The sequence below is a fragment of the Bacillus rossius genome, chromosome 14 (assembly GCF_032445375.1).
Source record: "Bacillus rossius redtenbacheri isolate Brsri chromosome 14, Brsri_v3, whole genome shotgun sequence".
NCBI lineage: Eukaryota > Metazoa > Arthropoda > Insecta > Phasmatodea > Bacillidae > Bacillus > Bacillus rossius.
In genome coordinates this window covers 41,206,639-41,232,534 of record NC_086341.1, presented here as the reverse complement: position 1 = coordinate 41,232,534, position 25,896 = coordinate 41,206,639, and the positions used below count along the sequence as shown (strand labels likewise).

General features: G+C 38.6%; 1 protein-coding gene across 1 annotated transcript in view; it reads left to right on the top strand.

Annotated features, from left to right (window-relative positions):
• The window catches only part of LOC134538810 (uncharacterized), a 40,749-nt gene that overhangs the window by 5,521 nt on the left and 9,332 nt on the right, over nt 1-25,896 (top strand). Inside the window, exons 3-9 of the mRNA XM_063380312.1 lie at nt 509-740; nt 888-907; nt 1,088-1,123; nt 5,130-5,253; nt 7,354-7,439; nt 9,799-9,826; nt 13,602-13,732. Of these exons, the coding sequence (XP_063236382.1) occupies nt 509-740; nt 888-907; nt 1,088-1,123; nt 5,130-5,253; nt 7,354-7,439; nt 9,799-9,826; nt 13,602-13,717 (642 nt within the window). The 3' untranslated portion in view covers nt 13,718-13,732. The remainder of the gene's footprint in view (nt 1-508; nt 741-887; nt 908-1,087; nt 1,124-5,129; nt 5,254-7,353; nt 7,440-9,798; nt 9,827-13,601; nt 13,733-25,896) is intronic.

The following is a 25,896-nucleotide window of genomic DNA, read 5'->3' as shown; positions in this document are numbered from 1 at the left end:
GTAGGGTAGTGTAGTTGAGTGTAGGGTAGTGTAGTGCACTATAGGGTAGGGTAGTGTAGTATAGGGTAGTGCAGTATAGGGTAGTGCAGTATAGGGTAGTGTAGTATAGGGTAGTGTAGTGGAGTGTAGGGTAGTGTAGTGGAGTGTAGGGTAGTGTAGTGTAGTATAGGGTAGTGTAGTGGAGTGTAGGGTAGTGTAGTGGAGTGTAGGGTAGTGTAGTTGAGTGTAGGGTAGTGTAGTGCAGTATAGGGTAGTGTAGTATAGGGCAGTGTAGTGCAGTATAGGGTAGTGTAGTATAGGGTAGTGTAGTATAGGGTAGTGTAGTATAGGGTAGTGCAGTATAGGGTAGTGCAGTATAGGGTAGTGCAGTATAGGGCAGTGCAGTGTAGTATAGGGTAGTGTAGTGGAGTACAGGGCAGTGCAGTGGAGTGTAGGGCAGTGTAGTGGAGGGTAGGGTAGTGTAGTGGAGTATAGTGTCGCGCAGTGACGCAGCGTGTGGTGGCGGCAGTGCCTGCACAGGGCGTGCTGCAGGAACCTGCAGAGGATGGTGACGCGGCACTGCAGCCAGCTGCAGCAGGGCCAGGCGGGTCCCGGAGTCCAGGAGCCCATCTCCTACAACTCCTACACCTCCTACACCCCGCAGAGCGCTCCCCAGCAGACACAGCAGCCCCAGGCCGTGCAGTCCTACAACCCCGTCATGGCGGCCAACCAGACCGGCGCCGGCGGCCAGGCGGGACAGGGTGCGTTCCTTCCGAGCTTATGTACCACGGCACAAACATTACTCCTTACTTCTCGCAATACAGTGCTGGTGCACTTTTTAACTTGGTATACCTTCATGACCAAACTTTGTTAAGCAGACTAACTAATAAAATTTTATTTCATTTCAGATGAGTCCAAAGAAGTACGAGTAAGTATCTACAGACAATACTTTAAGTATTACATTTCAATAATTTATATTAAATTTATATTATTATTTTTATTTCGTACAAGATGAATTGCTAAATTAATTTATTAATTAAAAAAACAGTTTTTATGAGCTAGTATTTTAAACGTATTCTGACTAATCTTTTTGTATTTATTTTCACAGTGCAGGAGCGAGGAAGAATTTAGGTCAAAGAACTTGGTAAGTACGTCAGACTTAAAACGGTTTCTCTTTTGTAATATAGATAATGTAAGGTTCTATGCATTTTGAAACTGGCAAAAAAAAAACTTGTTACAGTCTTACTGATGGATTCTTTATCCAATACGTACTGGACTGCTTGTGATGTATGCGACGAAAAAGGTAAGTAGTGTGTAAAAGGGGATTTTGGGACAGGGTACTAGGGAGTGGTGCTGTGGTGAAGGCAAAAAATCGGCCGCAATCTTAGGATTTTTTTTTAGTAACATTTCCACAAAATTCCTCAAAAAGATTTAAAAATACTCAACATGACTAAAAATTTTCCCGTTTCATTCCACGATAATGTCGTGGTCTCGAAAAGTCCGCAAATTGGCTTAAGTCGCAGCAAAAAAATTATATTGAAGCCGTTAAGCCTGGATCACGGTCTAAGAAGGGGAGGTCTGGACACTCCCCAACCAGGCCAGCATGCAAAAGTGGCACACCTAAAGTCTCCGTAGTTCCGCTCCGCTCCACCATCTGACCTGTAGCGCTGGTTGTACTGCGGTGGTATTTCAAGCTTTGTTGTTATGAACAACTCAACATAATAATCATTTAAATATTCACTTAAATGTTAAAAATGCATTAATCTCCCGATATCGATACAGTATTAAATTGGATGTGTTTATGGTTTATAAGTTTGAGAATTATTTCATAAATTAGGTAAATTAGGTTACGAAGTATAGTTTCCACATTGGCATTGGCGGGAAGCCGGGAACTTCATTGTGAGAAAGGAGCATTGATGTTAGTAAAGAGAATAAGCGTGTATTATTGTAATTGTGAAAATGCCAAACCATTGTGTTGCACCTGGGTGCAAAACAAATTATCAGGCAAAGTCGGACGAGAAAGTTGCAATATTCCGAGTTCCCAATGATGGCAATGTTAGGCAATTGTGGCAGAAAGCAATTCCACGAGACAAGTTTGTACTTAAAAGATCCCATTATGTATGCGAAAAACATTTTGTGGAAGACGACATTCTCACAAAAAAAGGAACACAAAGATCAGTTCGGAAACGTCATTGGAATAGTAAGTTAAATTTTATTATTTGTATGAATGTAGTCTAAAGATTACTTATTTTTGTATAGGCCCGACTTTTTTTAAAAATGGAATGTATGATGTCGAATTTTATTAATGACCAGCACAACCCTGATAATACCTGTTTGTAAGAAGTTTGATAATAGGCCTACACCATTTTTTATTAAAATACAAAATTTGCAAAACAAGTGCGGTTTCTTCCTTAAAATCATAATAAAAATCCCAAAATACTTTTATTCAGTGCTCTAAACTTTCCTTTGTTATTTCAAAAGGCGCAGATACGGAAATCCAACTTGTTTAGGAGTAATCGCCGTTTGTAATTTACATTACAATACCTGTACATTCATTTGCTTGCTGTGTATGTGCTGTTTGTTTTCGACAACTTATAAAAACGTATATATTTTTTATTTGGATGTTGTAATGCAATGTAAATAAAAAATAAAATAAATACGTCCCTACTATGCACCCAAGCTGAAGCGTCAACCCTTGACATGAGACACAAAACATTGAAGATGGCACTTATTTGTGTAGCAAATAATGTATTGTAAATGCAGGTTTGGTATTGTTAATCAAATACGTAAATCAGCCAAGTTATGTCATTTGATTCAGCCTTTAATTTTAAATGTTAAAATATAGTGTAATTATATTAAAATTCATTGCAGTGCATCAAATACTGTCGTAACTCTCTACACTTGTAATTATGGAATAGAGGGCCACCATGGAAATAAAAAAGTAAAAAAAAAAACTTATTTTTACTTCCTTACATGATTCCAGATAATTCTGCAAAACGGCATTGCGATATTTCCAGTAATTTGCATAAAATTACCATTTTAAACTAGTGTATTTTTTAAGTTTTTATAGATATTAACATATTAGTTTGCGGAAACGTGGCCCTATGCCCGATTATCACGTTACTGTGCGACATCCGGCGATGATTTTAAACTATCGTTGTATCGTATATTATTTACCTCTTGTTTGTTTTTCACGAGAATTGACAAATTCATCATAACGCCTAGTGATATATTTCCACCGCAAGACACCTAGCGCTAGAGTTGAATAGCGGACGTCGAACCAACTATGGAGACAGTAAGTTGTCACTTTTATCTGGCGAGTGTCCAGACTCCAGACCTCCCCTTCTTAGACCGTGGTCTGGATCGTCACCTTTGACCTTCATGACGACTGAAATGTGACACCTCTAGTGTAATATGACGCCATTTCCCATTTTTTAGTGTAAAATATTATTTTTACTAAAAATTTAAAATTTGTAAAATTAATTTAATTTAAAAGCTCTTACAACACCAAGTCCAGTGTTCTCAGCTTGATTACCACTAACGTCAATTTAATAAAATATTAAAAAATTAAAAATAATCCAGAAACAAATTATTCAATTACTTAAATGTGAACCGCACATCATTGACCTTGAAGTACTCGGTTTGAATCTCGGCGAATGTACTTGTAACTGTAAACAGCAACTTTAAACAAACATTTCCGCTAAAAAGACGGACTAACACCAAGAAAAAAAAATGTTATTTCCGTTATTATGTCGTCACAGCGGCTATCTTGGAGCCACCATTTTTGTTTCGTCTGCTAGAGCGCGCTGCTGCCATATTGGTTTAGTTTTTACCTGCTAGAGTGCAGCAGTACTAATCACCAGATCGTTGTGTCAACCGCCATCTTGTCAGCCATCTTGGCCGCCAACTTTAAAATCTGCAATTATCTGTAATTATTCCCTTTTACACACTACTACAGTACCCACCCATTATATATATATATTTGTTTGTTAAATAACTCTTGAATAGCAGTTTAAAATCTGTAATTATTCCGTTTTACACACTACTATGGCACCAACCAAAAATAATTTTTGTTACATAACTCTCTATAGGTAACAGAGTTTAGTATATGTAATGTCTAAGGAAACTGCTCACAATTTCCAGTTTGTTCGATAGTACCTAAATGTTATCAAACATACATTAACGTACCTGTGGAAATACAAGTTTCTCGTTGCTTTTAAAGGTTTACCTTCCCCAGTGTTATCGCAACCAGGCGTAGTTAAACAAACGCCCGGCGGATTGCAAATGGCGGCCCAGCCAGGCAGCCACGGGAAGCCTTCTTTTCACAGACGAGAGAGCCAAAACCCGAAGTTCCCCGAAGTTCATGCTCGCTTTTCTTTTTCCGTATCTTTAATGTAGCTATCCTAATCAAAACAACCGTCCACGATGTTTTAAAGTATTTATGATGTAGCTAACCTAACCTAATTGACCATTATTATCCTTTTATCAACACATTTACAATGAACCAAAAAAAAAAAAAACCCGAAGATGCACGATCGGTAGGGACACCTGTATTTCGTGAATACATTTCGTGTCTAGGTACATCGCAAAACACCGTAGTTTTTTTTTCTTGTAGTTATTGGCTGTGGTCGGCGAGAGGTGTTTTCCCGCACTTGACGGGGCCAATGGGAATGTGGATACCGTACTGCTGCGCGCACACGATTCGCCATTACTCTGAGAAAAAGCTACAGTGTTTTGTGACATACCTTGACGCGAAATGTATTCGCGAAATACAGGTGTCCCTAACGATCGAGGGTTTGGCTCTCTCGTCTGTGAAAAGAAGGCTTCCTTCGAGGGAAGCCTACAACTCACGTAGTTTCGGTTCCCTACCACGTTCGTGCAAACTTCGGATTTCTCTCAAAAATTGAAATTAAAAAAAAATAAAAATCGAAGGGTTAGGTTAGGTTAGGTCAGTCACAACATGCTTGTTTTCATTGGAAAACTTCTGATTTAGCGGCTGAAGTGGCGTTGATACCAAAACGCAAAACTTGGGAAATCTTCGGAAATTCTTGCAGGGAACCGAAACTACGTGAGTTGTATGCTTCCCTTCCCTCGAGCCCCCCGGCTCTCTGGCGACTGAAGACGCGCGTGTGTGGTGTGTCTCCCCCCAGCTGACCCCTGACGGCACCATCGACGTGGAGAAGGTGTCTGCCTACCTGACGGTGTCCGTCAACGACCCCAGCTGGCCCATCCCCTTCCTGAGGAACGCCACCACCTGGTGCGCCGTCAGAGCTGGTGAGCGCACCACACCAGTTTCCCACTTGGCTTTCGAGTACACTCGGCGAGCAGGGAAACAACCATCTGTTCAGAATAAGTGACAGTTGTTTTCTATCTCGTAAATACTCAAGCCTCTGGTTACTGTTAACGTCAAGTCAAGTCAAGTCAAGTCAGGCCAAGTCAAGTCAAGTCAGGCCAAGTCAAGTCAAGTCATGTAAAATCAAATCAAGTAAATTAAATTAAATTAAAGTAAATTAAAAAAAAAATAGTGTGTGGAGTCCCTCCGCGCGGAAGAAGTGAAACTTCGTAATGTGGAAATGAAAATAGGAAGGGGTAGAAATTGATCTTTAGTGAAATCATATATCGTACCAAATCAAACTAAAATAAATCATGAAATCATTCAACGATAAAAGCTGTTTGTTTAATCAAGCGGACGGGTTCGCCCCAAGGAGAAAATTGACGCGGTGAGACCTCGTGAACATAGAGAAATGACACACAATCACTATTTATGTGTCTATGAAACACGTATTCACTCTCGCTCTGTCTCTTTCTATTCCCCCTCCCCAGGAGCGTTAAAAGTTTAACGCAACCTTGTTGGAAGTCGCATTAGAAGTTCCACTTCAATAAAGTAAAGTAAAGTCAAGTCAAGTCAAAAGTCAAGTCAAGTCAAGGCCAGGCCAGGGAAGGCCAGTCCAGGTAAAGTTAACGGTGTTCAACAGTTGAAGATTAATATTTAATTAAAAATTATATTAACGATCATTAACAAAAGAACATCATCAAGCATTTATTCAGTAAAAAAAATTATAATTAGTAATTTTATTAAAAAATTTGTATCTCTTAAATATTGAAAAAAAAAAAACCGTTAATACTAAACAATGGTAGATTAAATAGGGAAATAATAGGTATAAGGCTTAATTTGAATTTTACATTTTTTAGAGGATATCGTGACCACTACGATACAGAATATTAACAATCTTCGGCTACAATTCATCACGAAATAAACAAAGATGAACACATATATACGAATAACGGTTCAAAGTGCTATACCTCTCTATACCTATCTCTATTTATCTTTAAAAACAGAAGACAAACACAAACATAGATACACACACACACACACAAATGCAACGTTGAGTCAACATTTCAAAGCGATCGGTGAAGAACTTTCGGAGATTTATTTATTTATTTATTGCCTTATTTTAAGTGGCGACGTTAAGGCGTACCGCCTTGTCTTACACTTAACCACATACATATTTACTAACTAGGTACATGCAAAATAAACCTGATAAATTTTACAGCCTAGAAATACCAAAAATCGTCACAAATACATTTAAATAAAAACTCAATTAAATGATAAGTACAAATAAATAAATAACAAAAAATTCGCTTAAAATATACACATGAGCTACTTGAAGTATAATGTATTAAACCTAGGCATACTATAAAAAAGCATTTTTTAAAAATCTATCTAATGCTAATCTAATTCTATCTAATGCAAATATTAAATTTGTATACATATATATTTACTTAATTACTTCAAAAAAATAAAATGGCGACTCGGTGCTGAGAACTGAACTTGCTGATGTTTGATATGATCTTTGAAAGATTTGTGCAATGGGAGTGCATGACTTGATAATAGCTTTTGGACAGCCATTGCTAAGCACATGTATGTCTGTAGAAGAAAACTACAAAAAAACACAAACTAAGCAAATAAATGTGCGTCTCTGCCTGAGGACGGGAGCAGATAGCAGTTCCTGAAACGTCGCTTGTTTCTGTTTTAGAAAACTGTTGTGTTTGTTTCGTATTTTCGTTTTGCTGTGTTTTTGTCTCGTTTCAACTGTTGTACTGAATTTTTTGGGTTCGGTATTTTTGTTCTGTCATCATTTGTGGTTTTTTTTTTTTTTTCGTTCTGTTAGTCAATTTTTCTTTGTTTTCTTTGTTTGTTGACCATATTCCTGTTGTGGAGTATTTTGTGGTGTTTATATCCTGACAACAGCAATTTTTTGCTTAATTTGTGTTTTTTTGTAGTTCTCTTCTACAGACATACATGTGCTTAGCAATGGCGTATGTCTAAAAGCCATTATCAAGAACTGATGTTTGATGTTTGATGTTTTGCAGCCGGAATAGTTGGCCAGGCTGGGTTCACAATGTGTAAGTCGGGTGCCTACGAGTTCAAGCGATGCCTGGAGCTGTACTTCTTTGAGGTGAGCTTAATTCAGCCCATCACATTTGTGGCTGACCTCCGAGCGTTCAGTACCAGCTTACAGGCCTTGAAGGTACGCTAAAGACCCGGTGCCTATAGCTGCCAGACCGGCTGTCGGAAATACAGTCAAGACACATGCGTTGCACGAAAAAAAAAAAAAAAAAAAAAACACACATTACCTTTCTTTTCGAAAAATAAATAATTTTTAAAAATTTCATGATAAATAAATTACATATTTAATAATCATATTAATGATTATATGAAATAACTACATATATGATCATTCCGAAAAAAATATATCTCGATATTTTTCGGTATTTGGCATTAATATGTAATTATCTCTTTTAGCGTACAACACAAAGTAATTAAAACAGTAAATAAGATAGTTAGCGCACTATTTTAATGACAGGAGAAGTTGCTCTTAATGCTAATACGCATTTCAATCAAAACAGTTTGCGTGCAGCTAGACATTCTTACAAATATTCATATATAAAATATTTTTATTTGCTGCTAAAAAAAATCCTCTGTTACGGAACAAGCGGGTTTGAATGGATGTGAATGTTCATGGAAGATTCCACGCAAGTTTTTATGGCAACATAGAACGTTCTATGAAAGTTTTTTAACAGTAAGTGTTCTGCATTGGACCCTGGAGTTGCGTACTGCTTTTATATGCCTGGCTTTACTGACCGTTCAAACAAATCATTGAGACCTTTTGACCAGGATTTAAGAGCAAGAGTTTCCGAGATAGATTCATTGGTGTTTCACCGGAATATACCCATTTGTCACTCAAAAAAGTAAATTAGGTAACTTTAGCGTGTTTGGTATGATGGCCTCATTGACGAAAACTTAAGCGATCGTGCTGATATTGCGCCAAAAGCAAATAAATTACATTGTAGAAAATAATATTCAATTAATAAACCGATTTATAACATTTTATTTGTCAAGTAAGACACTTGGTTCTTTGCTTACCGCCATGCGCACATTGATGTACATATTGTTTGAACACACACACACTATTTCTGAACAGTAGAACAATTCATTCGATCTTTCTTCTTTAGGTTATTTCTCAACGCCTCGGATTTCAAGCTTTGCTTTTCGAATTAAATTATAAATTTTTCACATAAATTTTTTTTGTTACGGAATATTTAAAAAAAAAATTAAATTTTAATATTTAACATTTGATTCATGTTACGGAAGGTAATTAATTAAAATTAGAGTAATTTGTGTAAATTACAAAAATATGGGTTTGATCCTGACCGCAGGTAGCACCAAGATGGATTAGAAAAGGTAGGCACATGCTCATTAATGGTCTACCCGGGCACACATACGGTGCATAAGTAGAGCTTCAGGAAAAACAACGACGATTTGAAAACTACTCAAGATATCTGAGAGGGGTCTGCTCACGAACATCATTAAATAGTTTGTTGAGGGCCGATTTCAATTCAATTCAAGAGATTTATTTACATATAACGTACACTTTACATTGGTTCCGTATATTACAGAATTGATACTCTAGCTCATGGTGCTCTTTTAACCAATTTACACTTGGTAATATATAGTTTAATAAAATGAGGAAAAGCTGGAACCATTTTAATTCATAAAAGGAAAATTTTTAAAAATCTTTTGGTTTTCGGATTAAGATATTAAACTTTATTTTTAGAAAAGCTTAAAGGCGTGTTTTCAGAGTAACTTTCAGGCATACGAAAATTGTTACAGATTCTCAAAAGCACTTAAGGGATTTTCATTCCACGTTTATCTTCATTTCTCCGCCATATAATGTTAAGATCATAGCTAAAATTTCACATTTTCCCATGGGTGACAGGAAGACTGCGCGCCAGTCCAGAGGAGACACCGCGCTAGAAGCACCAGCGAGCGTCGCGCTTATCATCCCGCCTCACTAACACACACACACACCCCTGACGAGGCGAGGGCCTTAGCCGCCTGCAGCCTGGAAGGATGAGACGAGATGAGACAGAGCAGCGTTGGAATGATTCTAGTTAGATAGTGGGAAAACCCCGAGAAAACCAACCTTTTCACACTCAGTCCTCGAGGTTTTCCTATTTGAACGAGTTTCGTAGGAGCTGAGTGTGAGAAAAGAGTTTTTTAAAAAAAAGGTACCGGAATGTTTTACATTAAAGAAAATGTTACTTTCAGGTTATTTAAATATTTTGAAAAATTTTCAAACTAAATTGTATCTTTAATAAAATTATATTTTAAAGTAGTCTCGTAATAAATAAAAAGTAACTGTAGGCTAGTGTTACAAAATAAATTAAAAATATATCACTGCAAGAAACATTAAGATATTTGGAGAATGTATAACAAGTATGTGTCTTAGAATGCATATTTATTTTTTGTTTCAGTTCTGTCCGGAAAATAACTGGATGAACAGTAAGTCGCTATGAATTTAAATTAAATAACTTTAGTACCAAGCCTTAGCAAAGTCACACTATAGAAATGTAATAAGTTTTCATTATATGAGCTACTGAATGCACCAATACTAAACCTTGCATGCTTTCGCTACTATATCTCTGTATAAAATTATTATGGCGTGTACATTGTTTGTGAGACACTAGAAAATGTGGCAGATTCTCAAAGAACTGGACATATTTTGATCGGCTTTAAATCAAGTTTTTTTCTGGAAAGCCTCCGTGTTTGATACTATTAAAAATCTTATACATGTTTATAACTGTCTTATCAAAACCAATATTTGCTTAGCCGATATGCCAATATGCAAAAAATAACGCTATATAAGTTATTTAAAATATTTTAGATAGTTGATTCTACTGATGTACATAATTATGTATATTAAATAACTTTATAATTATACGGTATGCAGTACAGAAATATTACAATTGAATAAAAAATATTACTTTAATACAGTATTCAGTGGAGAATACAATGGAATTGTAATTAAAGGTAATTTTTTGTAACAAATAATAAATAGCTCAGTTAATAAGTTTGTAACGGATAAATCTACTAAATTCCTTGAAAAAAAATTGGTTGTCTGTGAAGTCGGTTTACGGACGATAGTTTAACGTGACAACGTCATAACAAAACATTGATGAAATTATTGCGTAATTTTATGAATACAATTGAATCATTTTTAATTTAATAATAAAAGAATAAATAATTACTTGAAATTATACTAGTAATCAGATTTTTAAAATGCAAGAATAATTAACCTTTATTGTCGAAATTATTGTTGTAATATGCAATGAAAACCACATTAACTATTCACTTCACTTTATAAACAGTCGACGAAACAGTTCACGTGTAGATGACGTAATTAATTTTAAAAACTGGCGTTTAGCTATAAAGTTTAAATATAATTATGAACAAGTTTTCATATAAATAAACTGTAATCAAATATCTAACATAACCTATTATTACTGCACTCGCCGACAGATGCTACTTTTTTTAATAATAAAAGAATAAATACTTGAAATTATACTAGTAATCAGATTCATTTTATTACGTACATTTGACATAGAAAATATTTCATATTACACATTTATAAACAAAGTTTTAAGTTTTCACTTCTGTCGGTGCGGCGCAAGCGTACAATGAGCCTAACGGGACATAGCGTAACGGAACAATGAGCGTAACGGGACACAGCGTAACGGAACAATGTGCTTAACGGGACACTTTTTCGTGCGTGCAGCCGGCGTTCATAGATTTATTAGACGTTGTCACGTCAAAAAAAAATGTGTTTGCTGGACATAGGCTTATTCGGCAATGCTTGTGTACATAGCGAGACTGCCAAAGATATATTCCTAGGTGGAAATATTAATGGCAGGCAAACGCAATCACCCAAAATAACAGGTGAATTCAAGACTATAAGGGTCATTGTTAGACACGGACACTTTGCGGTTTCGATGAGACACAGGGCAGAATTGAACGTCAAGTGTTTCCTCGAACCTCATTGGCTGCTGGCCTCTAGAAAAGACAGTTCTAGAAGGATCGACTCGAACCTGTTTAGACAATTCACTGTGATTCTTTTTTTTTTTTTGTAAATGGAACCGAAATTCATTGAAAAATTAAAGATATTTGTAAATTTTTACTTTTACAATAAAACAACTGCATCACTACAAAAAATCACTCACAGTAATACTGGGTTCGTATCCTTAACCTGACATTTTTTGCCTTGTGTTGTCCCAAAAGTAACTCCAATAGTAAAAAAAAAAAATGTTTGAAAACCGTTCCCTGAATAGCTTTCCAGTGAAAAATTGCGCATATTAATAACTATAATAAACCAAAATCAAGTCCATGGTATAGAAAAAAAGAACAATGCTTGAATGAACCATCATTAAAATATAAAATTAATAGGCAATTTTTCCGTAAGGAAAAAACTCAGTATTATCTCGAAAAATGGATTTTATGCATGCGTGTTGAGGAGAGTTACAATATCTGTCTCGTTATATTGCAAACTGGTTTTTAAAACAATCATGTGTAAAAGTACAGAATTTTTTGACGTGATAAGGTCTTATAAATCGATGAACGCCGGCTGCACGCACCAAAAAATCGTCACGTGCCGCCTGAGCCGAGAGTGCAAGAACCGGCCGACCACCGTGCGAGAAATACTTCCATAATATCAAACAGGTTAAGGCATGCTTTTTTAACTAATTGTTTGTGATTATATTTAAACAAAATATTTCAATTAAAATTGTAAAAACTGTAAATAATATTTTTAAAAAATTAAAAAATCGGTTGTCTATAAAGTCGGTTTACGGAAGATAGTTTAACGTGACAACGTCATAACAAAACATTGATTAAATGATTAAATACTTTTATGAATAAATTTGAATTATTTTTATTGAATTATCAACTTTTTGTATGGATACAAAGGAGTGAAATGAAATCTACAATTTAATTGATAAATTTACTTTTATTTGCACTCATTAATTAAAATATGTTTATTACTTTAACGAAGAGATTATTTTAACTATAACTTTTATACATGTTTGCTATTTAACTTCTTCCAATCTGTGTTATTCTGTTAAGGATAGGACGATGATAGGAAAAGTAGGAAACGAATGGGAGTGTTCAAGTTTAATGTGCCTCGAAAAAGTCAAATCGATGGTTGTTCCAATCGAGTGGAATAGAGATAGATGCGGCGCAAGCGTACAATGAGCGTAACGGGACAATGTGCGTAACGGAACAATGTGCGTTACGGGACACTTTTTCGTGCGTTTAGCCGGCGTTCATCGATTTATTAGACATTCTCACGTAAAAAGTATGCAATTTTTCATCAATGTTTTCTTATGACGTTATTATGTAAAATTATCGTCCGTAAACCGACTTTACAGACAACCCCCCCCCCCCCTTTTTCCCCCCCACGTGTTGGTTTGAGATTGTTGAACTCTGGCTTGGGGCGCGTCGGAAACAACTGCTAGCCGATTGAAGGCGACGCAGAAGCGTTCAAAAGCTTGGAAAGTCGTCATGATCGGAGCCTCAGAAGTGTTGGTACTTGCACTTGTGAACACTTCGCACTCTGAGTACAAGACTATCGTAACTCAAAAATCAGTGCAATACTATCACAACTCATCTGCCATAGTCTTGCACATATTCTTGTATAATGTTTTCCGGAGTGCAACACTACATTATTTGCCATAAGTCCCGTAAAAGTAAATATAATATTGCGATAGTCTTGCAGTGCCTAGATAATGATATTTTCCTGCTTATGGTAAAAATATCTCACAAACTCAATTTTTTGAGTTACGATAGTTTTGTACCTTTGAATATATATACTGTATAGAAGTCGCCAGCCCAGGTTAAAATTTCTAATACGGTTTTGAGGTAGTTGGTTAATTCACGCAATCGCCACCATCTCTAGGGCATCGACTTGTGGTGGTCCCTAGCGGACAAGTGTCGAAATCTTCAAACACCCCTTCCCCCTCCCGTTGAACGACCTTGAGCTGCAGTGAATGTTGGATGGGGGGTGCGGGGAATGACAGCAGGCGACAGTGCTGCGCTCTAACGTGTAAATAACAACCCAAGACGATACAGGGCGTTACGGCAGCGCACTGCAGCGGTGAAGTTCCCAAGCTGCTCTTCATACGCTTCTGAAAAACGTAGAGTAAATCCTATCCACTCGCGACTTCTATACAGTGTATATATTCAAAGGTAGTACTCAGGGTGCGACTCGCTCGCGTGTGTGGCGCAGGCCCGCAGTGTCTGGACGCGCGCGAGTACGTGAGGCACTGCCCCATCAAGCCCGAGGTACAGTCGCAGTACGAGAACCGCGGGGACCAGCTGCAGGAGGGCTGGTACGTCTTCTGAGGACCGGCGCCGGAGGTGAGTGCCCGCGCAGCGCTCGCGCTGTTGCCAATTCGCTCTCTATACAATTCACTGTAATTTTTTTTTTGTAAATGGAACCGAAATATTCATTTAAAAATTAAAGATATTTGCAAAATTTTTACTTTTACATCAAAACAACTGTATCACTACAAAAAAATCATTCACAGTCATACTGGGTTCGTATCCTTCACCGGGCATTGTTGCCGGCTCTGGTTATCTGAGGGGTCGTTACCACAACGTCGAAATACCGCGACGCCGAACGTACAATAACGCCGAATGCCATATTGCCCGCAACGCTGTGTACCACAACGCCGAAATACAGTAACGCCGAAAAATCGTACTGCGGGGAGGGGGGGGGGGGGCGCCTTCAGGAGCAAAATGAAAAACCACTGAATGAATGTGTGTGTTTCTTAAATGTATCTTAACGCCTAAATACCACAACCTAACCTAACCTAGGCTAGCCTGGCCTAACATAGCCTAACCTAACCTTACCTAACATAACCTTTGTGGCAGTCCTGCAATGACATTTTTCAGCTTTGATGTATTTCGGCGTTGTGGTACACAGCAGTTTTCTAGCTGTCGGTGTTGTAGTCAATTTGGCATTCGGCATTATGGTTTTTTCGGCGTTATTGTACGTTCGGCGTTGTGGTATTTCGGCGTTGTTGTATTTCGGCGTTGTGGTGCGTCCCCTTATCCGAGTTATGACCCAACAGGCCCACATAATGGGTACAAGGATGCGAGTACACGGCCTCTTTGCACATGGCAAATCCTCTGCCTCCACGTGGGCACCGCTGATGGGATTCATGGAGGCGGCTATTCTGGGATGGGTAGCCTCAACCTCTGGTCATAGCCACTCTACCGGGGATACCCTTGCCTCAGTCATCCTCAGTTTGTCTGGCGGGGTACCAGAATCTGCGGGCGACAGAAACCTTTCTGGCAGGGTTCGTCTACTGAGCCCTGGTGACGAATCCCAATGGCCTGGTTGACTGTGATGAACCAAGGTGAATAGAATGGAGTCTGTGTCTGCCACTGGCAGTAGATGGGGCACCCGGACCCTGGTCGGCTGTAACCCCTGGGCTCAGGTACAGGGGCCAGGGGGAAGTCCGAGATAACTCCAAGGTCCTCCTGCTAGCTCTGGTGTGACACCAGTGGTTAGCCCTAGACGACACCCAAGTTGGTAGGAGTGCGGGATGATCCTTGCTGTGAACGGACGTGTCCGCTGAGGTTTTCTCTGTCAACCCAGGATCACAATGGGTAGGTTTCGCACTTGATGGTGGAGGGAGCAGACTTTAAGGGTTTCCTAGCCCGATGCGGAGTCGACGTGGTGAGCGACGACACAGCTCCGGTACCAGCCTGGACAGCTGGCAGAGATTGGATAGGCCTCCACCGGACCACGGGTTCACTGGGTGACTGAGGGGTCCCAGTGTGATGTGGGAGATCAGCAGTTCTGACAAAGTTTATAGGTAGGGGCATGCAGATTTCGCGAAAAGATTTCGGGACTAGATGAAAGTTAAAACACTATAGCATCGTCTTTGTTTCGTGATTGGGAGAGTTTCTCCCAGGTAAATATCTATTGTAACAACACCAATCACAGTGATTCAGTGAGGAAGTAAACGCGAGTAGGTATATATAGTTCATATGGGGACAGGGGAGGGGGGAGGGGGATTCGGGGATTCGAGGCGGCCATCTTGGATTACGTCAATCCGGCGGCCATCTTGGATTACATCACTTCCGGCGGCCATCTCGGATGACGTCACTTCCGGCGGCCATCTTGGATTACGTCACTTCCGACGGCCATCTTGGATGACGTCACTTACGGCGGCCATCTTGGATTACATCAAGTCCGGCGGCCATTTTGTTTTCTAGAACATTTCACCATTTTGAGTTTCGTCCGCCATCTTGAAAATCTTTATTTATTATCTGATTTTAATGGAAAAAAAATTTAAAAATTAAAAAAACTTAAATAATCAAAATTTTAAAATAAAATTAAAAAAATATTATTTAATAAAATTTCAATTAAAAAAACCTACGCATCGAACACCCCACTCCTCTACATTACGAATACACCATCTAACACCCCGCTCCTCTGTTACAATGACATCATCATCGAACACCCCACTCATCCCTGTTACAATTTTTCGTTACATCCACCATCTTAGAAAATCATAATTATTAACTTAGAAAATCAGGAAAAAATATATATATACCATCGTTGACTGCTGGAGGCAGCCATCTAATTGAATGGAGACCGCCATCTTAATTTCATCTGAAGGATGTCATCATCGGGTGTAGGTTTCTAAAGTACGTAGTGTACGTAAGGTAGAGTTTCTATCCCGTACCAGCATTATTATGACCCTTATAGACAAAAATCCACAAAAATCCACAAAAATCCACAAAATCCAAAGTAATTTCTTTGTTGTAACCACCATTTTTTCTTAAAGTCTTTTCATTTATAGGTTTTAACTAAAATATATGTTATTTATACTAACGTTGTGGATGTGATAGTTAAAGTAATGATAATATTAAAAAAACATTTATTACCCCATCTTAGCGGGGCCAGAAATTTTTCAGAGTCCTAACTCACAAGTAATATTCTCTTCTCATGTTTGCGTACTCGTATTTAAAAGGCTGCATGGAAGCAATTATTTTTAATGTCTGTGTATAATTACATTTCTAAACAATTTCATGTTTGCGTACCCATGTTTTAAAAGCTGCATGGAAGCAGATATTTTTAATGTCTGCGTTCTATTTCACTTTTATAAACAAGTTCATGTTTGCGTACATGTGTTTAAAAGCTGCATGGAAGCATATATTTTTAATGTTTGTGTATAATTACATTTCACCATTCTGTAAGACATTTATAAGTATCAGTACCTCGTGGGATATTGGTTCTATATTAAAAATAATAAACAATATGTAGGTAAAATTGTATTTATTAAATTAAGAACATATTTTACACAACAAAAGTGGAGCAAAAACAGACACTACACATCAAAAAACTGAAACTTTACAAAAACAATGGAAACTATACATCAAAAACATAAACTGTACAACAAAAATGGAAAACTGTACAGCAAAAACATAAACTGTACAACAAAATGAAAACTATAAAACAAAAAACAGAAAAACTATACAACAAATGGAAACAACTACCAAACTGCCAAACTATTTAAATCAAAAACTATTTACAGAAAAAAAATTATTCGTCGCCTCCAACATATCCGTGGGGGACTGTGTGGATACCATCTTCGCAGATCAGCCGTTTGTCGTCCTCCCACGTTATGGCCAGCTTATTGCTGTACTCAGTATAGAGTATGTGCTGACGGGAGCGAATTGCTCTAACGCCTGCCCTCATTGTGCGGTGGTCTTGCAGGGCATCCAGGTAGTCATCGAATGTTATGTGGTTTTTGACCACACATCGCTGGATGCCCTTGGCCTTTTTCTCGCTCTTACCGCCACACCTGTAGGCGTAGAGTTTGGCCCGTAGGCTTACAAACTCCTCCATTACTTCTCCCCCACATTCATCTTTGAATTTACCGACAACTTTCTCGTTGATGGGGGAGAAGCATGGGTGGTCGGAAGGGTAGCAGCTGGTGTCGAATTTAGCCATCAGTGTAGGGTCGGCTTTGAGGTCTGAGTAAAAGTCTGTTGTCTGGATCTCATACACAAAACTGTCTGTATCCATATACATCAGGTGAATATTGTCATGGTAACGGGGTTTCATGGTATTGTAGTGGAAGTCGTACATGAGAGTCTTTGAAAGATCTAGTACAGCCAGTCCGGCATAAATCGGCTTGTCGAAAATGATGGTCTCGTGATTAAGGTGGACTAGAGACAAATTCGGTTCGTACATTGTACGGTCCTTGAAGGACGGACGACACACCAACTTCTTGAACCTCTTCTCAGAGCACACCAACTCCATTTTGAGCCTCCGCCTTTTATTTTCCATCAGTTTACCAAATGTCGAGTTCACAGCGAGCTTAAAGAACTCCTTCTCGAACTCGTTAGCTGCTGCTTTCCGCTTGTTGGTATTCAGCCGAATATAGGGCTCCAACCATGCCGACTGCTCAAACTGCAGGATTCGGTGTATCTTAGTCACTCTCAGCCCATGAGATACCGCTTGCTGGAGGTTTTTGTAGTGGACAATGTAGTGCTCTTTATTTTCAAGTGTTGTCATCAGCTTTGATTGATTTGAGCCGGGCGGACACTGATTTACAGGAAGAAATGGCAGGTCTTTGTGACTTTCGTGGAGCTCGGGAGGGTACTCCACATCACACTCAATAATGTAGCCTGTAGGAGAATCATCTGGGACAGACACGACATCAATTGATGTGTCTGCCCATTGGAAATGCCGAATTGGAAGCGGCAGAGACATCGCCCACCCGTACAAATTATTCGCATCAATGTACTCCAGGAATGTGGATGGCTTGGAAGCATCATATGTCTCAGGTATGTAGGAGTTATTGGCTACGCAATGACGTTTAATGCTTTGCGCTACTCCCCCCCTAATACCAGCCTCCACAAACATGTACATATCATAATCGGTAAGAAGCTCTAGTTGTACACCTGTGGTTCGAAGCATCGCATCGAAAGCGAACCCTGGACAAGAAATATAGTGAGATGGATCTAGGCTGTATGTCTCCAAACATATGGAACGAAAATTCTCGAATACATCCGCCAAAATCAGAACATCCGTCTTTAGGTACAAGTCAGCGTACTCCCCCAAAGTAGCACACTGAAACTTGTCCCAGACTTTCACTGCATGAGCGTACTCCATCTCTGTAATCATGGAATCAGTCAGACTATTATAGAAATCATCGATGGATGGAAGACGAGTATCATCTAGTCGAGCAAAAGAATCTACAAAATCATACGGGAATATACCCTTGCGGGTAACCAACTCCAACTCATCAGGCGCGAAAAACTCAGTAGTACTTATAAACTTGTCTGCAGGCAAGAACTCAGCGAGCGAAGCAAGACCCCGACTCATAAAACGGAACGTATCGACAAACTGAATGCTGAACTTATCATGTAACTTCTTGGAAAAAGTTATCAGCTTCTCCTCTGAATTCGGAATGATGAAGATGTCTTTACTATCATACCCCAACTTCCTGATAATGAAGTTCTGATCGTATGCAAGGTTGTGGAAGAACACAATCAACTTTTTCGGTCTGAGCCTGAGAAGGTTGCAGTCATTACATGCAGGCCCAATAAATTCGCCGGTGAAGTGATTGTGGTCACGAACTTTCTTTACAGTTCCTCCGAACTTTCCTCCACAGTAGCAACAACACCTTGCTTGCAGAAAAGCAGTGTTTTGTGCATGTGTGAGCGGAGTCATAGGAACAGACGTAGAAAATATTTTCTGTACATCATGTCCAATCTCCACAATGCGGGATATGAAATTATCCTCTGCATCACAACCGCGATACAATTCAGGCTCTGATGGAAGTGCTGAAGTGAGGTGTGCAGGAATGATGGTATTATCAGCTTTCACGTAAATGCAGTAGCTGTATGCTTTATGCTTTTGGTACTGCAGCGTGTATGACTCATCAGGATTCGGGTGACATGTATGGATTTTCTCTAGAATAGCTTCAAAGTCGCAATATACCACGATGGGCATATTATCACTGTGATGGAAGTTTTTGAACTGCAGAACAGGAGGCAAGCCATTTTGATCGGGCGATGGCATCTCCATCCTAACAGCAGCATGCTGTTTGCAGAGCTCACGGTGTTTTTCCAAACACTGAAGACCAGTGAGCCCGCTAACCCTTTCCTGATCATCATAATGCTTGAAGCATCTTTTACAAACATGAATAGCATCATGATGTGTAGTGATTTGGGCCCGAACCAGGGCAGAAAAATTAGTGATGTAGGCGAAATGGGATGAATTGTCATTGACCAAGAGCAGAAGATCGAAATGATGTTCTTTTTCTTCAGGAGTGACTCGAGCAGGAACAACATTCAGATTCTCGTCGATACTGTAGATGTTGATGGAGACTCCGGGGTTCTGTTTTTCAAACAGTGGTATTTGCTTGATTGGAGTAGGGAAGTCAATGTTGTTGAAGTTGAACTCCCCCTCCAAGTCATGGTAGCGCTGGTTGACACGTTCAGGATGCTCACCTTCCACGTACTTCACAAGAATCGACCACTTAAAGCACATGTGGTCTTCGAGGTTTTGCGGATTTATCACTGCGTATTTGTCTTTGATGCATGTAGGTAATTCGATGTAGGAGCTGGCACGGAGTGGATCGAGCTTGTTTATCCGTAGTTGAAGCCGCTTAACGGAAGACAAAGTCCATCCAGACCCCTTCCCCATGTAGTCTTCCTCCTCCTTGCAGATCTTAGAGATGGACTCGGTAACTGCCTCCTCCACCTCATGAACTGCGTAGAGGGGGACATTCATGGTTTTGAAGGCCCTCTTGTCTTCACAGGCATCTACGGGTTTTTCGTAGGCGCACTCGAGCACGATATTGAATTTGAGAGGTCCATTCTCTTCAATCTCCTCCACAAGTTGGTTGATTATTTTGTTCTTGATGGAGTCCAGGTACGTACAAATATCCTTGGCAGAACTTGACGTATTTTCTGCCACGTACGTCTTCAAGTTACCCTTGAAACCCACTTCGGCGGTGATGAAGCCGTGGGTATTGGCCAAACCAGTCCCGGTCACCACCTTTGTTCGGCTGGTCGAAGGCTTGGGCGTAACTGCAGGCTTAACTGCTACCATCCTCTGCTTCTTTGTTGGAGGCGGAGCAGGCCCCTTGCATACCTTGATGTGGGCTTTTAACTTATCAGCCCTGGCGAACTCCTTAGCACAGTTGTCGCAGGTATGTGCTATGCGGTTTGGGTTAAGACCGCAAGCCGACTTCTCATGGCGTCTAGCCAAATCAGCACGGGCGAAGGCCTTGTAGCACAAGCTACACCGCATGCCTGATGTCGTAGCGACAGCTCCAGCACATGATGCAAGGTGCTGCTGCATCTTATCGCTGCGTGCGACCATCTTTCCACATAGGTGGCACTGCTGGTAGTCACGATGCTGGTTCTCGGCACACTGTCGCTCGTGCCGGTAGCGGTTGTGGCCTGCCGTGAATGTAGCAGAGCAGAAATGGCATTTCTGAACGGTAGATGCCATCATCACGGCAATCGCTAGACTGGTCTCAACGTACGGAACACGTAACGGTAGCTCGACGCACGGAGAACTATAACAAAAGAATTAAGAATACAATGTAGCTAGATGTTAACACGAAAAAGTTGCAAACATAACCTCAAAACTATATCCCTTAAGCCTACTAACCTAAACTGATAGCAATGTAACTAAATAAAAAAGTTACAAACATAACCTCAAAACTCTAGCACTCAAGCTTACTAACCTAAACTACTAGCATTGTTACTAAATAAAAAAAAGTTGCAAACATAACCTCAAAGCTATTCCTTCATGTACAATCCTAAAAATGGTAGAATATTTAAAGTACTGATAAAAGTTAAAGCTGAAAAATATTCAATGCTAACTCAAAATGATTGATTACATAACCTCAAAACTACACTAATGCACAACTCAAAAATGCTAGAATATTTAAAGTACTGTTAAAAGTTTAAGCTAAACAATTCCTGGTTACCCACACATAAGTGTACAGAGAAAAAACTAGCTAGCATATAACCTACGAAAAAGCTGAGAAACATAAAAATATTAACGAAACATGTAGCATACCTCAGAAAACGATGAAGTGGAGCTGTAGAACACGAAGTAGCGTTGGCGGTAGAAATCGTGGTAGCAGCGAAACTCACACATGAACTAGCTCACTCAAACTCCAAGAACACACTGAAGCTCCGACAGCTAATCCTGGCCTTTTATAGCCTCGGACCTGCCTGTTCTTGGAAAAACCATTAGGAACAGAGTATTTCTGTTGTATCCACCAATAGGAATGTAGTACATGGAAGTACCATTGTCTTCGGAAAAACCCAGCATGACTCATTTGCATGTCGTAGCAGGTCTGTGAGGGGTGGGGTTAGAAATGTAATCTGACAGCCAAACATGGGAAACCACGCTCGGGTAAAACCACTAATGACCTAGGTGATTAGAGATTAGGGCGCGAGGCACTGCCTGCATCGTGACTCATCACTCAGGAATGTCGTCTCGCAGTGTCGAGGGGACCCAAACAATAGACTTGACCGTGCATGTCACAACTGGTACATTAGTCCGCGACTTTGTGGCGCCATGAGGCGCTCATGAATGTCTGAGCCTGCCACAAACAGCTCGTCAAAGTGTCATCACCAAGCACTCGAGCTTCAGTCATGACGCGCATGCTGCAACAGGCCCGTTAGTCACCGACTTCGTGGCGCCAAGCTGACACTCGGGTAGACAGGTAGCTAAATGATAATACTAGTAATGCAAGGAAATAAAAAAATCGGGTATGTTTAATACATTTATTAAAAGTAAGAACACATTACAAAACTAAAACATTAAAAATTTATTTTACATTTATTATGACCAACATTCGTTTAAAATTTTTTAGCATTTCATTGCGAACAATCAGTTGAACATCCACAGTATGACACAATTTGCTTATGTTCCAGGAACAAACCCTTTTCACAAACATTTAAGGAGACTTTCCTTAAGCTTTCTTTTCATTGGTCAAATAAAACATCTCCCTCTCTTCCCCTTTTACAATGATGCTGCTTCACCATCATGCTAAAATTCTGTAAGACAATAAAAAAATTTACTTCCCTTAAACCTTACGGTAGAAATTTCATCCTAGGTTGCTGTTACTGCATCTAGAAATTAAAAATTATATTATCTCATACAGGTTTTATTTACATGTTATACTTAACCATCCTACCACACACACGCACACACATGCACACACTTACACACATGCGTGCGCATGCGTGCACTGAGATGAAATACATACTTGCCCACATAATGTACTTTTATTTACAAAGGCAACATATTAAAACACATAATATTTTAATTTTGTGTAGATTGGATGGTACCAGAAACCATACTACAAAACGAGCGGACAACACTTGAGTCTTTACTATGATTGGGCTGACGGATTGCCTCTGGAACGCCCTTGTTACCTTCAACGACTCAGAATTAATACTTTTTATCCATCAAAAAACAACAACAGTTTAACTAAGCAAACATACACCCCACACCCCTCAAAAATTGTTATTACACAAGGCATTATTTACATGGTAGGAGACCGCACATACGAAGTGCGCAACTTCAGATTAGAAATATTGATTAAAATAACTACTAAAGATGCTAATTTGTTTATGAAAAAATTGCACATGAAATACAGACACTTGGTTATTTAAACACACATACATACATACATACATACATACATACATACATACATACATACATGCATACACACATACACCCTGCATGGCTTCAGAAGTAAGTACGATATTTTGAAAACCACTCAAGACTTACATCTGTTTATGAAAAGGAACTAAATATTAAAAAAATTTCAAAGTTAATTTTAGAGATGAAATATCATGTGCAAGTCCTTGCATGCGAGAACATTTTATTACGCAATTATCTTCATTTTTCCCAAACCATAGGTCTGATGTTTGATTACCACACAAATCTCATACTTAACATATGCACTACGAGATGACTGCACGCCAGTCCAAGCCCCTGCGCTTAGAGACGAAACTGCACTAGAGGCGTTAGCAAGCATTGCAATTATCTCGCTTCACTAATGCAGATTCACCTCTGACTAGGTAGACCTCCTGAAACAGTAAACATAGTACAGTGAAAAACATTAAAATAATGCATTTCAAAATAATTGAATAATATAAAACACTGCATATTTCACGAAAATCACCACGCAACTGACAGCCCTTTCAGTCACAATTCTGCGAATGCTATCACAGAATGCTAGATTTAGAAAGAAAGGATCATTCATGCCTTCATTATGGAACAAAGTAATACATCACATGAAGAGAAACAAAAAAGGTACACACTTCGTTCTTAGACTCGTGCCGCCTCCTTGACAGAGAGAAAAGATTTTACACATAAAATAGTATATATTTCATTTCCAGCGATGAAGATGTACTAATATCACCTTGACAAGCTTAGATGATCTACGGAGAGACAAAGTAAATATATTAACAAAAAAAGTCGACTAAAAATCATTTACAAACAAAATACTTATCATTCCTTCGATTACATATTTTTCTCAATTTAATAAATGAGAGAACACAAACATTTGCTTAAATCACTATTTATCAATTTTAAACTCTCGTGTACATCAGGAAAAAATATATTGTATCATTCATTATTAGTTGTAATGTAAAAAATGCAAAACAGTTTCTTTGTGGGATGTGGAATGCTCACTCACGATCGAAAAAAAGAGGGGCTTCGCTGTAAATCAAGGGGAGGGGGAAACCATCTTGAAAGTTGAAGTTTCTCATATATTTAGATGTATAGTAATCAAGCAAGTAAAAATATTTGGTGGTATAATATCCGTCTGATTAAAGTTTATTTGCTAACATGAATTCACAAATTAAACGAATCTCTGAGTACATTTGCTTATCTTTTATAGGAAAAAAATGCACAGATTGATTGTTTTATCATGAATAACCAGGAGCACACTAAAAAAACAGACGAAATTCTCGCCAATAATAACCAACAGCACACAAACAATAAAAAAACGATGTGTCAGTAATAACATGCAGCATGCGGAGAAAATCACCAAAATATTGTCAAGAATAACCATCAGTACATGTAGAATACCAATAAAGTCTTGACATGAAAAAGGCTGAAGTGCACGGAGAAAATCAAATTCTCGTCAGGTAAAAAAAGCAGAAGCACATGAAAAAAAAAACCAACAAAATTATAACACAGTAAAGTTGAAGCACACGTAGAAATCTATCGAAATTCTATGTGAAAAAATAGGAGCACTCAGAAAAAACTATCCGGGAGAAGATTAAAATCATCATAAATTATCAATTTTTTAAAAAAAAGTCAATTTAAATCCTGCCAGAAATCTCATGTTGCTTAAGCAAAGAGTTCACAAGCCGACTTGTGCCAGAACTCTCATGTTGCTTAAGCAAGGAGTTCACAAGTTGACTTGTGCCAGAACTCTCATGTTGCTTAAGCAAGGAGTTCACAAGTTGACTTGTGCCAGAACTCTCATGTTGCTTAAGCAAGGAGTTCACAAGTTGACTTGTGCCAGAACTCTCATGTTGCTTAAGCAAAGAGTTCACAAGTTGACTTGTGAACTCTTTGCTTAAGCAACATGAGATATCTGGCAGGATTTAAATTGACCTTTTTTTAAAAAATTGATAATTTATGATGATTTTAATCTTCTCCCGGATAGTTTTTTCTGAGTGCTCCTATTTTTTCACATGGAATTTCGATAGATTTCTACGTGTGCTTCAACTTTACTGTGTTATAATTTTGTTGGGTTTTTTTTCATGTGCTTCTGCTTTTTTTACCTGACGAGAATTTGATTTTCTCCGTGCACTTCAGCCTTTTTCATGTCAAGACTTTATTGGTATTCTACATGTACTGATGGTTATTCTTGACAATATTTTGGTGATTTTTTCCGCATGCTGCATGTTATTACTGACACATCGTTTTTTTATTGTTTGTGTGCTGTTGGTTATTATTGGCGAGAATTTCGTCTGTTTTTTTAGTGTGCTCCTGGTTATTCATGATAAAACAATCAATCTGTGCATTTTTTTCCTATAAAAGATAAGCAAATGTACTCAGAGATTCGTTTAATTTGTGAATTCATGTTAGCAAATAAACTTTAATCAGACGGATATTATACCACCAAATATTATTACTTGCTTGATTACTATACATCTAAATATATGAGAAACTTCAACTTTCAAGATGGTTTCCCCCTCCCCTTGATTTACAGCGAAGCCCCTCTTTTTTTCGATCGTGAGTGAGCATTCCACATCCCACAAAGAAACTGTTTTGCATTTTTTACATTACAACTAATAATGAATGATACAATATATTTTTTCCTGATGTGCACGAGAGTTTAAAATTGATAAATAGTGATTTAAGCAAATGTTTGTGTTCTCTCATTTATTAAATTGAGAAAAATATGTAATCGAAGGAATGATAAGTATTTTGTTTGTAAATGATTTTTAGTCGACTTTTTTTGTTAATATATTTACTTTGTCTCTCCGTAGAT